This window comes from Boleophthalmus pectinirostris, unplaced genomic scaffold (assembly GCF_026225935.1).
Source record: "Boleophthalmus pectinirostris isolate CB_2022bp ecotype Guang Dong unplaced genomic scaffold, ASM2622593v1 HiC_scaffold_14, whole genome shotgun sequence".
Lineage (NCBI taxonomy): Eukaryota > Metazoa > Chordata > Actinopteri > Gobiiformes > Gobiidae > Boleophthalmus > Boleophthalmus pectinirostris.
In genome coordinates, this window is record NW_026571047.1 from 23,234,165 (window position 1) to 23,249,250 (window position 15,086).

The window sequence follows — 15,086 nt, forward strand, 5'->3', positions numbered from 1 at the left end:
TTTCAATTAGCAGTTATTATGACGATATTTATTTATAATTTAAGCAAAATACCAAGAGATTACCACAATTTTGAGACCTGGTTTAAAGGTTTAGACTTAAAGGTGCATTGTGTAACTTTTTTTGGTAGAGGGTCCATCATCTGCTTATTGCTCTGCCTGGAATGTTACACAGTGTGACATTAAACAGCTCTACTTCACATTTATTCAATTAGAGGTGGTTTTGTTTTATTGCTCAAAAAAACCTAGAAAAACAGGCATTCTGACTGTGAGCGTGGTCGCCTCTCCACAGATCTGACCTGTAACTTGGTGTGGTTTGGTCTCCATGAAGATAGAAAGGTTTAATGCCATACTGTGGGACATTCCAGACAAAGTAATAACATTTGACGGACGCATTTGACGGATCGTCCACCAGAAAAGTTACGCAGTGCAGCTTTAAGACTGGCCCTGCTTCATGCTAGGGTGGAAATCAGGTTAGTCGAAGGTTTAGAAAGAAGTAAAGACTTGGATAAAATTAAATACTAAAAATCTGTAAATTGTAAAATGGTAAAAGTTGATTTATTTCTGCTGTTCTATGATTAAAATCCCACTACTGAATTGAATTACATTTTCGATTTAGTAGTGGAATTCACAATAAGAAACCAGACAACGGCGACGCAAATGTGACCGATTTGATATTATGATGATAGGCACATTAAGTGAAGTCACAGATCTTCAAATAAGACTTGTTTTCCCCGTTATAAGTCCATTGGAAAATAAAAATTCCACACCGAGCTGTGGACTTTGACAGTTCAATTTCAGGAAACCAAATGCAAGATTCAGCCCCCGTGTCTAAGCAGCGAGCAGCTCACGTTCTGGATTCTTTCTGGATTTTTCTCGCTCTGGAAAAAAAAAAAAAAAGTTTAAATGTGTAACGTGTAAATCGGCGCTCACGAAAAAATAAGGTTAGATTTGTATTACTATATTTCTACATTTTATTTTTACTTGTACATTTATATAATTATCCCTTGTTTGACACTTGTCTGTTGTTATTTTTGCTACTTATTTTGAATTTATTATTACCATTAATATTTTTGCCCTGTGTTTTTATAATATTTTATGATGTGTGAGCTACTGTGTCCAGATAATTTCCCTTGTGGATCAATAAATGTAGTCAAACACAGTCTTATCAGTTAATTGTGCCTAGATAATTCAGACTCTAAAACAGCAAAGAAGAACAACAGCATTATTATTAAAGGTGCATTGTGCAACTTTTCTGGATCCATCAAATGCTTTTCAGTGTGGAGATGTTATTACTTTGTCTGGAATGTTCCACAGTATGGCATTAAACAATTCTATATTCAAGGAGACCAAACCAGAACAAGTTACAGGTCAGATCTAGTATTTTTGAGCAATAACACCACTGCAATTGAATAAATGTAAGATGGAGCTGTTTAATGTCATACTGTGGAACAAACCAGGCACAGCAACGACATATCCATAGCAACAAGCAGGTGACGGACCCTCCACCAGAAAAGTTACACAACGCACCTTTAAATCTAAATGTCAAAAAGAATAACTCTCGGATCTGATTTTCATTGATAATTCACTTTAGTTCAAAATATTTTCAAATTCAGTCACCATATTTTGTTTTTAAAATCAAAATTTACAATAGAAATAATCACTGACTCTTCATCGACTAAAATAAATGTAATTAAAGGGTGGTCTTTACATTACTGAACACTTCTTGCATAGTTTTTTTTAGAAAATATGGCTTAATCCAACATTTGTGCTTCAGTTCATGGTTAGTGTGCATGTAATACATTTATTTTTTTTCTTACGTAAAGTAGAGGAAGGACATGCAGACTCCACACAGAAATTTTAAGCCTTGCTAATAAGTGAGCAGAGTAATAGTTTTTGACATCATTTCATCATCATATCATTTGAACAAATATACAGTAATTGTGAATGAAAATAGTTTTGACCATTAAAATACTGAAATTCATTAAAATCTGACCTGGTTTTTCTTCTTTGGCAGCTGGGACTTCTGGGAGTTCATCTGAGGGCACATCAGGAAGCTCTACATCTCCCTAAAACACAAGAAAAACAATGGTGGGCTTAAAAATGCTATTTATTTTATCATTTGAATTCAAAATATAATATAAGTTTAATATGAATGAGAGGATGGACAGATAATATGTGGTACAGAGTGTCCATCATATCCATCTCCATGGACACTAGCAGGTCACATTACAGGTCAGATTTGTGGAGAGATATCCAAAGTAGAAAAGTTAAAATGTCCATATTACACTTTTTTCTGATCTACATTATAATGTTGTTTTCTCATCAAAAACATACCTGGACCTGGAGTTGTGTTTTGTTTCACTCAGACATAAACCCTACACATTTAGGCTCAGTTTTTCTCTCAAAAGAATGTCATCTCATGTCATGAAAACTACCACTTCATGACATCACAAGATGGAACAGAGCATTTTGAGCTTTGGAGATGCAGACAGACTAATAATGAAGCATTACTTAAACATGTGTGAATGAAACAAAATACGACTCGAGGCATGTTTTTGAGGAAGTAACAACATTATAACATGACTTAAAGCATTGTTTCCCAAAGAGTGGATTGAGACCCTCAGGTGGGCTGCAAGAGATTTTTTGGGGGGTTTCCTTGTCATGATCTGCATGTAGGTGTGCAGTTTACAGTTCTGACACTCTCTCCTCCTGCACCCCGGACTGGAACATGCTACAAAAACGCAGACAGGCCCTCCTATCTCATTAGAAATGCTGAAATGTTAAGACGTGTTTTGTGTCATTTCTAATCTTTTTGTTATTATTTTATTGACTATTTTGTTCCAGTATTGCTGGTTCAATTGAATGTTGAAACGAAAAAGATGGATCATTTTATTGCTGCTTCAATGACTGTTTTTCATTGTTTAAAACTTGAGTAATACTAATTGTTCAGAGAGACATGATCACTCAGTCAGCAATAAAATATCCTCATTAATGTTCAATAATGCTCAAATCCATCTTTAGTTTGTGATTTATAAATAATGTCTATTGACTTGGGTCGCGAAGGTTTGTATATAGGACCTATAAATAAGAAATGCCATGCTGTGGAACATTCCAGGCATAATATTTCCATGAAGGCAATTGAGGTAACAGACCCCCCCCATATAAAAGTTACTACAAAAAACATGTGGTAGAACACCTTTAAATATTGATTTCTGTATAATGTTTATGTGAAGAATCCCTCAGTCGTCCAGGTAGAATCCATGGCAAGGAGAAAATTCAGTTTGACAAACTGAATTTTCTCCTTGCCATGTATACTGTTTAATTAATTTCTACCTGTGTAATGGCCTCCAGTTCTGCTAAAATGTCATCTTCATCCTCCGGCGTCAAAGACCCGGCCAACATCTCATCTATTTGCTGAAGTAGAAAAATAAAACAAAAAACATGTTTATTTCACTGTGAATCATCCGTGCTTTGACATTACTCAGAGAACTCACCCTTTGGTACTCAATCGCATCTTGGGTCTCATCCATAATGCGCTCCACTTCTTCAATGGACATAACCTGCAATAAGAGACAATAAAACAATACAACCAATTTATCATCAACAAGACACAAACTTAACAGGAAAAACTGGATCTTGCCCAGTACTTGTCCACTCACCTCATGCATTTTCTTCAGACACTCATTTCCAACTTTGAGTCCTTCAAGCACCTTCATTTCAATCTGAGCGAACTCCAGATCTTGAACCTGTGACACAAAGGCACAAAGTACAGCAGGTCGACATTGCCCGACTGGTATTTTGCGGCGACATTACGCTGGAGGTTTTCCACTTTTACATCTATGGCGGAACGTTCAGCAGCTACCATGGTGACACAATGCACACACTACGAGCAAACATTTCCAAAAAAGGAGTTGTACATCGAACGCATATCTTCTATCTTCTATGTATCCTGAGGTTAGCCCATTGTGCATCAGATGTGGCCTGACTGAGGCATCTCTTGGCCACATATTTTGGTCATGCTCGTGTCTGCAAACCTACTGGAGGAACATTTTTAACACTCTATCCCAGGTATTCAATATTAGGTTGGAACCAAACCCTGTATTGGCGCTTTTTGGTGTTTTGGAGGATCATGTACTGTATTTTCCGTTCTATTAGACATGCTCATAAACCTCTACCTGTATCAAAAAACTACCGTGCGCCCCACAATCCGGAGCGCCCTATAGACGAATCCACTCGGGTTTCCCAGCACGACTTCAGTAAACTACAAAGCCGCACCACCCGCAGAACACCGCACACCGAAAAACACCCGCAGGCCACACTCATCACTCCACGCCGATGAGGAACGGAACGGAGGAACTAGGGATGGGCATGATTAGTCGATTAATCGATAATTGATCATTAAGAATTTCATTGATTACGTTAATTTTAATCAACAAAACGAATGTAGGTTGGTGTGGGTAGTGTGACCAAACAGGGTCTGTACATGTGTCTCTGCATCAGAAGGAGCGAGACACAAACAGTGGGTCAGTCTGCAACGTACCGAAGCACAAATGTGGATTTAACGATGACTTGTACAAGAAATTCCACACTTTCCGTTGCGTTCGGGACAAGTGTGAGGCCATCTGCACAGTGTATAAAGCAGCACATATATTTCAGTGTCCAGAGGGAAAAAGTTTTTCCAGGTGAGAGTTGCTCAATGTCGATGACGAGGCCCCACCTCCCACCCCCCGTACGGTGTCCTGGTTTTGACAAACACAAATATGGTCACACTAATCTGTATTCCACTGAGTCATGTCTTTTAATCCGACAGAAGTTGAACCACATCAGTGTAGTAGAGCTGTAGTTTTATCTTTGCTGAGTTTATGTAAATTAGCGATGCGGTTTTAAGTTTCGTTTCTGTGAGAGTTGCGCAAAACTGAATTAAACACATTATAATGTCAAACAGCTGATGTGGCTCTAGAGTGGTTACGGTTTATATGTCGTAAAGTTGAATTTATTTATGCAGATTAGTGCAGATAGTAATAATAATGATGATCATTTTAATATAAAAACATTAATGATTAATCGATAATCGATCATTAATTCTTCCGACAATCGATTAAGAAAATTTCATTGAATGCCCATCCCTAGGAGGACCGAACCGAAAAAGCGAGTCCAATGTGCCACTTCTAGACACAACTGAACAACTGAGTCACTGCGAACACGCTGACAATCCAGCGGTCCCAGACAGCACCCTCCCTACACGCCACAACTGAACGAAGCCCAGAGTCACCGTGAACGCGCCAAACAAACAAAGTCCCACTGACCCATCCAAACTGTTGTGTTTCCTTTAAAGTCTGGTGCGGTTTATTTGTGAAAAAAGTTCGAAAACAGACCATTTAATAACAGTGCGCCTTATAATCCAGAGCGCCTAATAACCCGGAAAATACGGTACTTCTTTAACTTTTACTTTTCTCATAGCACGCCGAGCCATTTTATTCAAGTAGAAAGACGCTAACCCTCCTTCACACTCACAGCGGTTACAAGATGTCATGTCCTGTCTAAAGTTAGAAAAATATTAGTGCAATTGAGAAAACATGGGGCCGTTTCCTGCAGTTATATTCAGCTCGTTAAAAAGAATAGACTGTGGTATGTGAATGAAAACAGCACCCGTTATAAATATTCAACCCATGCGGTGACAGGGTAGGTGGGGGTTTGGGTTGTTTTACTTTTTTTTTTTTTGCCATTTTTTTCTTCCGTCTATTATTTCTTGTGCTATTTTACATGTGGATCTGTTCTGGTAGGGGAATCGCATTTTGGATTTTTTATTTTTTTTTCCAGCTCCGCAGAACTGTGACATTTGTGAGTTTGTTAGCTGCCAGTAGCATGTATAAAAGTATATATTTGATATTTTGAAAACAATAAAAACATTTTGATTAAAAAAAAATAATAATTCCAAAGAAGTTAAGACAACTCTAAAAAAAACCCCACAGCATTTATTTAAAGGGCTCATATTACGCTCTTTCTGGAGTTGTGTTTTGTTTCATTCGCACATGTTTAACACACAAACACTTCACAGTTCTTCTCTCAAACTGAATCTGTTCCACCTTGTGAACTCAGCTTAAATATGCAGAGTTTGTGTGTTAAACATGTGTGAAAGAAACAAAACACAACTCTGGATATGTATTAAAACAGGAAACAACATTATTATTATAACATACATCAGAAAATAGCGTAATATTAATAAAAAAATAATAATTCTAAACTCACCATTTGCTCCAAATTACTGATCTGGTTTTCCGTTTTGTCCAAGAGCTGCTCCTGGTATTTCTTCTTCTTCAGCAGCAAAAGGGCTTTACTGTTTGAACACACAACATTTGAATATTAAAACATACATGCATCTATTGTTGTGATGTTAAAGGAACCCAACCGATGGAGCTGTTAAGTGATCGAGTCTTAACTCTACTTGGACTACTTTCGGGTCCAATTGATCCTTTGCATTGACATCATGCTGGGGGTGTTCTGTATGTATGTATGTATGCATGTATGTATTTTTACTGGCAGAATGTTCAGCCGTTACCATAGTGACACAAACGCAGACAGAAGAGTTAGTCACAAATCTCAACTCAAGTTTTAAGATTGTCTGAAAAAATACAAAATGGACTTAAACATGACATTTTCAGGAGCCTGTGAATAATACAAGCGTCATGGTCGTGTTTAGTCTGAGTCTGATTTTTAACAAAAAAGGTGAGAGTGACTGACTGACTAAGTGTTTTATGTGTGAGAGACTTTAACAGCACAACTCATCTCACCTCAAATCATCTATCTGTCTATCTATCTATCTATCTATCTCTATCTCTCTCTCTCTATATATATATATATATATCATCCATCTATATAAGGGTTGGGCAATTATTTTTTTCCATGGAGCCACATGAGAAACAGAAAATATTGTGGAGGACCGGGCCAAAATGCTTAACTCATTGTATTTCTTTATAAAAAGCAATAAATATCATTGTTTTGATAAGCTGGTAAGACTAGTAAGAGTTTATGTTATGACTAAGCAATGAAAAAGTGAGTGAGGCTGCTTTACAAAAAATGTCATTTAAAAAAAAAAACTAACAAACCCTAAAATAAAAGCAATGCAGTTTTAGTCCACGCATGAGGTAAAATTATTAATATGTTTATTTTGTAGTTCCAAATGAGCTTAAACGGGCCGGTCAAAGTCGACCAAAGGGCAGTATGTGGCCCCGGAGCTGTACAATGCCCAGGTCTGATCTATATCATTTTAAACAATTTGCTGTGGTCCAGTTATTGCAGTTATTCTACACTTACCTTATGCATTCAGAGCATCCTAATTACCGTATTTTCTGCACTATAGGCACTTAAAGCCTTTAATTTCAACAAAAAATGACGAAATGTACGACTTTAGTAAACTACAAAGCCGCACCACTTGCAGCGTTACAGCGACCGTAGTCAGGAGCATCAGGGGTAATACATACTGTGATTCCTTTTAATATCAAAATGCCACCTGAGACAAGCTTACAACGCCGACACACATTCACCAAGACACGGAGACAGCACCGAGAGACTTACGCCATGATCTGTCTGGATTGTGGACGCCTGGGCTAAGGATCAGTATCAACTGTGGTCCGAGCTTTCACGAAGACCGGAATCATCACTGAACTTCCAGGTAAGAGTAACCACACTGACTCGGATAATGACGAGAGGGATGCGGGCAAGCTGGACGCCAAATCCCCCAACTGTTTGAACAATTCTGAATTATTGTGAATACTCTAATAATTTAGCATCTCAGACAGTATTTTTTTTTTTACACGTTACAATTGAACAAAGTTGAGAGATATTGTGAACCAGGGATGGGCATGATTAATCGATTAATCGATAATTGATCATTAAGAATTTCATCGATTACGTTGATTTTAATCAACAAACCGAATTAGGTTGCTGTGCGTAGCGTGACCAAACAGGGGTTCTTACATGTAGCTCTCTGCATCAGAAGGAGCGAAACACAAACATTCGGTCAGCCTGCAACGTACCGAAGCACAAATGCGTATTTAACGATGACTTGTACAAGAAATTCCACGCTTTCTGTTGCGTTCGGGACAAGTGTGAGGACATGTGCACAGTGTACAAAGCAGGAACATATGTTTCGGTGTCCAATGGGAAAAAGTTTTGCCAGGTGAGAGTCGCGCAATGTCGATGACGAGTCCCCACCTCCCACCCCCCGTACGGTGTCCTGGTTTTGACAAACGCAAATCTGGTCACACTAACCTGTATTCCACTGAATCATGTCTTTTAATCTGACAGAAGTTGACCGCATCAGCGCACAAGAGCTGTAGTTTTATCTTCGCTTAATTTATGCAAATTAGCGATGCGGTATTAAGTTTCGCTACTGTGAGAGTTGCGCAAAACTGAATTAAACACATTATAATGTCAAATGGATTGATGTGGCTCTAGAGTCGTTACGGTTTATATGTCGTAAAGTTGAATTTATTTATGCAGATTAGTAGTGCAGATAGTAATAATAATGATGATCATTTTAATATAAAAACGTTAATGATTAATCGATAATCGATCGTTAATTCTTCCGACGATCGATTAAGAAAATTTCATCAAATGCCCATCCCTATTGTGAACGCGTTAAATAAAGTTTGACTGACTTATCTAACTGTTGTGTTTCGTTTAATGTGCCTTATAGTCCGGTGCGGTTTATATGTCAAAAAAGTTTGAAAATAGACCATTCAATGACAGTGCGCCTTATAATCCAGAGCGCCCTATAGTGCACAAAATACAGTATTCGCGATGATGAGTTTCTCTTTCTGGTCAGATTGCGTTAAAATAAAGCTAGAGTAACCGAGCTTCAGACAGAGCAGTGCCTACAGTTAGCATCACACCCCCTGGGAATGTTGATAGCATGAGCTGCGAAGTATCAGCTGTCTGGTACGATGATAGAGTTGTGATGGACTTACTCTTTCTTTCCATCCTTCAGCAGCTGTTTGGCGAAAGTCCTCTCCTTTTCCAGTTGGAGGTTGATCCTTTTCTGATACTGCCGGAGTTTATCTCTTTGCTGCTTCAGTTGCTGGGAAAACAGTAAAATAGAAGAGCGTTTTCAAAGGTGCACTGAGTAACTTTTCTGGTGGAGGGTCTGTCACCTGCTGTCTCCATGGAGATTATAGATATAAGATTGGTAATCACAATGGAGACAGGTTAGTGGTCAGTTCTATGGAGAAGCAAACCTGCACATGTAAAAATTCATGTTTTTTCAGCTATTTTTGAGCTATTAAACACCTATAACTGAACGCATACAAGGGAGATATGTTTAATGCCATACTGTGGAACATTCCAGACAACGAAATTCCATCTCCATAAAGACAAGCAAATAGCAAACCCTCCACCCTAGAAGTTACATAGTGGTATTACCAATTTGTTAAGTAATTTTATTAACAAGATCATTTTGAAAGTGGAACATAATGTGTTCTGTCCTCGTTAGTCCCTGGTCTAGTCTCCGGTCTAGTCTCTGGTCTAGTCTCCGTTCTAGTCCCTGGTCTAGTCCCTGGTCTAGTCCCCTGTTTGGTCTCCGGTCTAGTCTCCGGTCTATTCCCTGGTTTAGTCCCTGGTTTAGTCCCTGGTCTAGTCCCTGGTCTAGTCCCTGGTCTAGTCCCTGGTCTAGTCCCGTTTGGTCTCCGGTCTATTCCCTGGTCTATTCCCTGGTCTAGTCCCTGGTCTAGTCCTGGTCTAGTCCCTGGTCTAGTCCCTAGTCTAGTCCCTGGTCTAGTCCCTGGTCTAGTCCCTGGTCTAGTCCCCTGTTTGGTCTCTGGTCTAGTCCCGTTTGGTCTCCAGTCTAGTCCCGTTTGGTCTCCAGTCTAGTCCCTGGTCTAGTCCCCTGTTTGGTCTCTGGTCTAGTCCCTGGTCTAGTCCCTGGTCTAATCCCTGGTCTAGTCCCTGGTTTAGTCCCTGGTCTAGTCCCTGGTCTAGTCCCTGGTCTAGTCCCTGGTTTAGTCCCTGGTTTAGTCCCTGGTCTAGTCCCCTGTTTGGTCTCTGGTCTAGTCCCTGGTCTAATCCCTGGTTTAGTCCCTGGTCTAGTGCCCTGTTTGGTCTCTAGTCTAGTCCCTGATTTAGTCCCTGGTCTAGTCCCCTGTTTGGTCTCTGATCTAGTCCCTGGTCTAGTCAATGGTCTAATCCCTGGTCTAGTCCCTGGTTTAGTCCCGGGTTTAGTCCCGGGTTTAGTCCCGGGTTTAGTCCCGGGTTTAGTCCCTGGTGTAGTCCTTGGTCTAGTACCTGGTCTAGTCCCTGGTCTAATCCCCTGTTTGGTCTCTGGTCTAGTCCCGTTTGGTCTCCAGTCTAGTCGCGTTTGGTCTCCAGTCTAGTCCCGTTTGGTCTCCAGTCTAGTCCCGTTTGGTCTCCAGTCTAGTCCCGTTTGGTCTCCAGTCTAGTCCCTGGTCTAGTCCCCTGTTTGGTCTCTGGTCTAGTCCCTGGTCTAGTCCCTGGTCTAATCCCTGATCTAGTCCCTGATCTAGTCCCTGGTCTAATCCCTGGTCTAGTCCCCTGTTTGGTCTCCGGTCTAGTCTCTGGTCTAGTTCCTGGTCTAGTCCCTGGTCTAGTCTCCGGTCTAATCCCTGGTCTAGTCCCTGGTTTAGTCCCTGGTTTAGTCCCTGGTGTAGTCCCTGGTGTAGTCCCTGGTCTAGTCCCTGGTTTAGTCCCTGGTTTAGTCCCTGGTCTAGTCCCCTGTTTGGTCTCTGGTCTAGTCCCTGGTCTAATCCCTGGTTTAGTCCCTGGTCTAGTGCCCTGTTTGGTCTCTAGTCTAGTCCCTGGTTTAGTCCCTGGTCTAGTCCCCTGTTTGGTCTCTGATCTAGTCCCTGGTCTAGTCAATGGTCTAATCCCTGGTTTAGTCCCTGGTTTAGTCCCTGGTTTAGTCCCGGGTTTAGTCCCGGGTTTAGTCCCGGGTTTAGTCCCGGGTTTAGTCCCGGGTTTATTCCCTGGTGTAGTCCTTGGTCTAGTCCTTGGTCTAGTCCCTGGTCTAGTCCCTGGTCTAATCCCCTGTTTGGTCTCTGGATTAGTCCCGTTTGGTCTCCAGTCTAGTCCCGTTTGGTCTACAGTCTAGTCCCGTTTGGTCTACAGTCTAGTCCCGTTTGGTCTCCAGTCTAGTCCCGTTTGGTCTCCAGTCTAGTCCCTGGTCTAGTCCCCTGTTTGGTCTCTGGTCTAGTCCCTGGTTTAGTCCCTGGTCTAGTCCCTGGTCTAGTCCCTGGTCTAGTCCCTGGTCTAGTCCCCTGTTTGGTCTCCGGTCTAGTCTCTGGTCTAGTTCCTGGTCTAGTCCCTGGTCTAGTCCCCTGTTTGGTCTCTGGTCTAGTCCCTGGTCTAGTCCCCTGTTTGGTCTCCGGTCTAGTCCCTGGTCTAGTCCCCTGTTTGGTCTCTGGTCTAGTCCCTGGTCTACTCCCTGGTCTAGTCCCTGGTCTAGTCCCTGGTCTAGTCCCTGGTCTAGTCCCTGGTCTAGTCCCTGGTCTAGTCCCTGGTCTAGTCCCCTGTTTGGTCTCCGGTCTAGTCCCTGGTCTAATCCCTGGTTTAGTTCCTGGTCTAGTCCCGTTTGGTCTCCCGTCTAGTCCCTGGTCTAGTCCCTGGTCTAATCCCTGGTCTAGTCCGTGGTTTAGTCCCTGGTCTAGTGCCCTGTTTGGTCTCCGGTCTAGTCCCTGTTCTAGTCCCCTGTTTGGTTTCTGGTCTAGTCCCTGGTTTAGTCCCTGGTTTAGTCCCTGGTTTAGTCCCTGGTCTAGTCCCTGGTCTAGTCCCCTGTTTGGTTTCCAGTCTAGTCTCTGGTCTAGTCCCCTGTTTGGTTTCCGGTCTAGTCTCTGGTCTAGTTACTGGTCTAGTCCCCTGTTTGGTCTCCGGTCTAGTCTCTGGTCTAGTTCCTGGTCTAGTCCCCTGTTTGGTCTCCGGTCTAGTCTCTGGTCTAGTCCCCTGTTTGGTCTCTGGTCTAGTTCCTGGTCTAGTCCCTGGTCTAGTCCCTGGTCTAATCCCTGGTTTAGTCCCTGGTCTAGTCCCTGGTTTAGTCCCTGGTTTAGTCCCTGGTTTAGTCCCTGGTCTAGTCCCCTGTTTGGTCTCCAGTCTAGTCCCTGGTCTAGTCCTTGGTCTAATCCCTGGTTTAGTCCCTGGTCTAGTGCCCTGTTTGGTCTCCGGTCTAGTCCTTGGTCTAGTCCCTGGAACATAATGTGATTTCAATGGGAACACAAGGATTAACCTCAGAATATCACAAAATATGAAAAATCAAGGAAAAGTTGTCAAATGAAAGCCACTAAGATACATGTGAGTGATACAGGGTTCCCACTTTACCATGACTTTTTCATGACCTAAAGTAAATTTTCCATGATTTTACGGCACTTACATGTGTAGAATTGATCAGACTTTTATTGCTAAATATGAAATGTTAACTCTTTCCACTAACTTTATGGTTTGATATTATAGTTTTTTAACATTCAAAATCCCGTCAGTGCATTTATTGTCGTCTATTTTCACAGAACGCTGTAGTTGCGTGAAATACTAATACTAAATAGTTTAGTTTAGTCCTGGTTTAGTCGTCCAGGTTCATTCCTGATTTAGTCACGATTTAGTCACGGTTTAGTCCTGGTTCAGTCCTGATTTAGACCTGGTTTAGTCCTGATTTAGACCTGGTTTAGTCCTGATTTAGACCTGGTTTAGTCCTGATTTAGACCTGGTTTAGTCCTGATTTAGACCTGGTTTAGTCCTGATTCAGTCCTGGTTTAGACCTGGTTTAGACCTGGTTCAGTCCTGGTTTAGTCCTGGTTTAGTCCAGGTTTAGTCCTGATTTAGACCTGGTTTAGACCTGGTTTAGTCCTGGTTCAGTCCTGGCTCAGTCCTCCTGATTTAGACCTGGTTTAGACCTGGTTTAGTCCTGGTTCAGTCCTGGTTCAGTCCTGATTTAGACCTGGTTTAGTCCTGATTTAGAACTGGTTTAGACCTGGGTTAGTCCTGATTTAGACCTGGGTTAGTCCTGATTTAGACCTGGGTTAGTCCTGATTTAGACCTGGTTTAATCCTGGTTCAGTCCTGGTTCAGTCCTGGCTCAGTCCTCCTGGTTTAGTCCTGGTTTAGTTCTGGTTTAGTCCTGGCTCAGTCCTCCTGGTTTAGTCCTGGTTTAGTCCTGATTTAGACCTGGGTTAGTCCTGGTTCAGTCCTGGTTCAGTCCTGATTTAGACCTGGTTTAGTCTTGATTTAGACCTGGTTTAGTCCTCCTGGTTTAGTCCTGGTTCAGTCCTGATTTAGACCTGGTTTAGTCCTGGTTTAGATCTGGTTCAGTCCTGGTTCAGTTTATATACGTTGCAAAAGTTCACACAGTTATTTTGTTGAGAGTAACTTAAAGTGCTGCAATATTATAATGAAACGAATTAGTTTGAAATGACAGAAACAAGTCATAAATAAAGTAGAGTGTTTTTTTGGGACTTGAGGGGCTAAAGTGACAGGTTAGCATTGTGGCTAACGTTATCTTACCAACACAGCCTTGTCTTGTTCTGTGACTCTGGTGCGTTTCTTTTTCCCGAATAAGTTTCCCATAATGACACAGCATCCCAGCCTAGACTCAGCAAGAGATAAAGAAGAGGAAGACGCTGCTAATCGCTAAAAGAACCAAACGTGGAGAGAAAACTCTAAATCCTAGTCCATTATTTGTGCAGTCATCTGTTTCCGTGCAAAACTCCACACCCACAACAGGAAGAAGGGAAACGTCACGACGCACAGATGCCGTAAGCAAACCCCCGAAAAAACCTTAAAGAAGGTAAAGAAGGTAAACTTTTAGCCTGTGCTGGAAGAAGTACTCAGTTTTGTAAAGTAGTTTAAACTACAGATACCAGAAAAAAAAAAAAAAGAAAAAAAAAAAAACCTACAACAATCAGTCTCGTTTTCTTTTTTCCTCTTTCTCCCTCTGCTGGATTGTTTGCATTACTACAATAACGAGTATGAACTTTTTTTTTTTTAGTATAGCCAGTGCTGAATGACAAACATATTGGTGGTAGAGGAGGTAAGAAGTGGAGAAAATGAGATGCACTAACTCGTACAAAGAGTACTTAAAGGTTAATTTTCTTTCTGTTTTTTTTTTTTTATTTATTTTCATAATTTTTAATTTCATGTTAAGATAAGAAGAGATTCTGACAGACAATAAGCATTTCTGACAAAAGTAAAGTCCAGATTTTCAGGTTTTATTGTACAAATCAATCAATCAAAAAAAAAATCAATAAATAAAAAAACTCCAACTAAATCTACTTAAGTAAAAGTAAAAGTAAAATGAAGGAAACCTACATGTTTAAATATACTGAAAAAAAAAAAACTCCAACAAAATCTACTTAAGTAAAAGTAAAATTAAAGTAGCCTACATGTTTAAATATACGGAACCCCCCCCCCCCCCCCCCCCCCAAAAAAAAACTACAACTAAATCTACTTAAGTAAAAGTAAAAGTAGCCTACATGTTTAAATATGTAAAAAAAAAAACAACAACACTCCAACTCTACTTAAATAGAGTAAAAGAAAAGTAGCCTACATATTTAAATACGCTGAAAAAGAAAAAGAAAAAAAAAAGACAACAAAATCTATTTGATTAAAAGTAAAAGTAAAGTAGCCTACATGTTTAATATGCTGAAAAAGAAAGAAAGAAACAAACAAACAAACAAAAAAAGACAACAATCGAACCACATCTACATACACAATGATATAGATTCATGATAACAACACTGTGCTGTATGGTGTCTTTTGAATATCTACAGAAAATACCTAAAATTTAACAGTATTTAAAGGTTAAATTTGACGGACCCACCAGCAGAAAAGTGACACAATGCACCTTTATGACTGCGCCAATGTCTGGACAGTGGCTGCAGTCATGTTCAGATATAATGATTCACCCAAAATCAAACCATAAAAATACCTAAAACAAAACTGAAAATCCACACATCAATTTGGAGTGTGCCAGCAACTTCACTGGATATTCTCTGAGAAAGGTACATAATATAGCCTTTTATTTTTGAATATTTTTGAATCATTTTTGATAGATCTTTCAGTGTGATTTCTTCCTTTCAGATGTTTACACGCTCA

The 15,086-nt window shown here is 40.5% G+C and overlaps 1 protein-coding gene across 1 annotated transcript; it reads right to left on the bottom strand.

Annotated features, from left to right (window-relative positions):
• Positions 1–529: 529 nt before the first annotated feature.
• Positions 530–13,724, bottom strand: chmp6b (charged multivesicular body protein 6b). Its single transcript, XM_020918203.2, has 8 exons — positions 13,497–13,724; positions 8,970–9,079; positions 6,250–6,337; positions 3,660–3,746; positions 3,495–3,560; positions 3,334–3,414; positions 1,994–2,066; positions 530–878 (listed from the first exon to the last, which is right to left on the bottom strand). Exons 1-8 carry the CDS (start codon positions 13,557–13,559, stop codon positions 829–831), a joined length of 618 nt encoding a protein of 205 aa, XP_020773862.1. The 5' UTR covers positions 13,560–13,724; the 3' UTR covers positions 530–828.
• Between the last annotated feature and the right edge of the window lie 1,362 nt (positions 13,725–15,086).

Bases quoted from the DNA above. Each gene is read 5' to 3' on its own strand.
- chmp6b (XM_020918203.2), bottom strand. From the start codon at position 13,559: ATGGGAAACTTATTCGGGAAAAAGAAACGCACCAGAGTCACAGAACAA. The intron at 3,747-6,249 runs GTGAGTTTAGAA...TTTGTGTCACAG, and splicing joins TCAGTAATTTGGAGCAAATG to GTTCAAGATCTGGAGTTCGC. The intron at 2,067-3,333 runs GTAGAAATTAAT...CTTGTGTTTTAG, and splicing joins AACTGGAGGCCATTACACAG to GGAGATGTAGAGCTTCCTGA.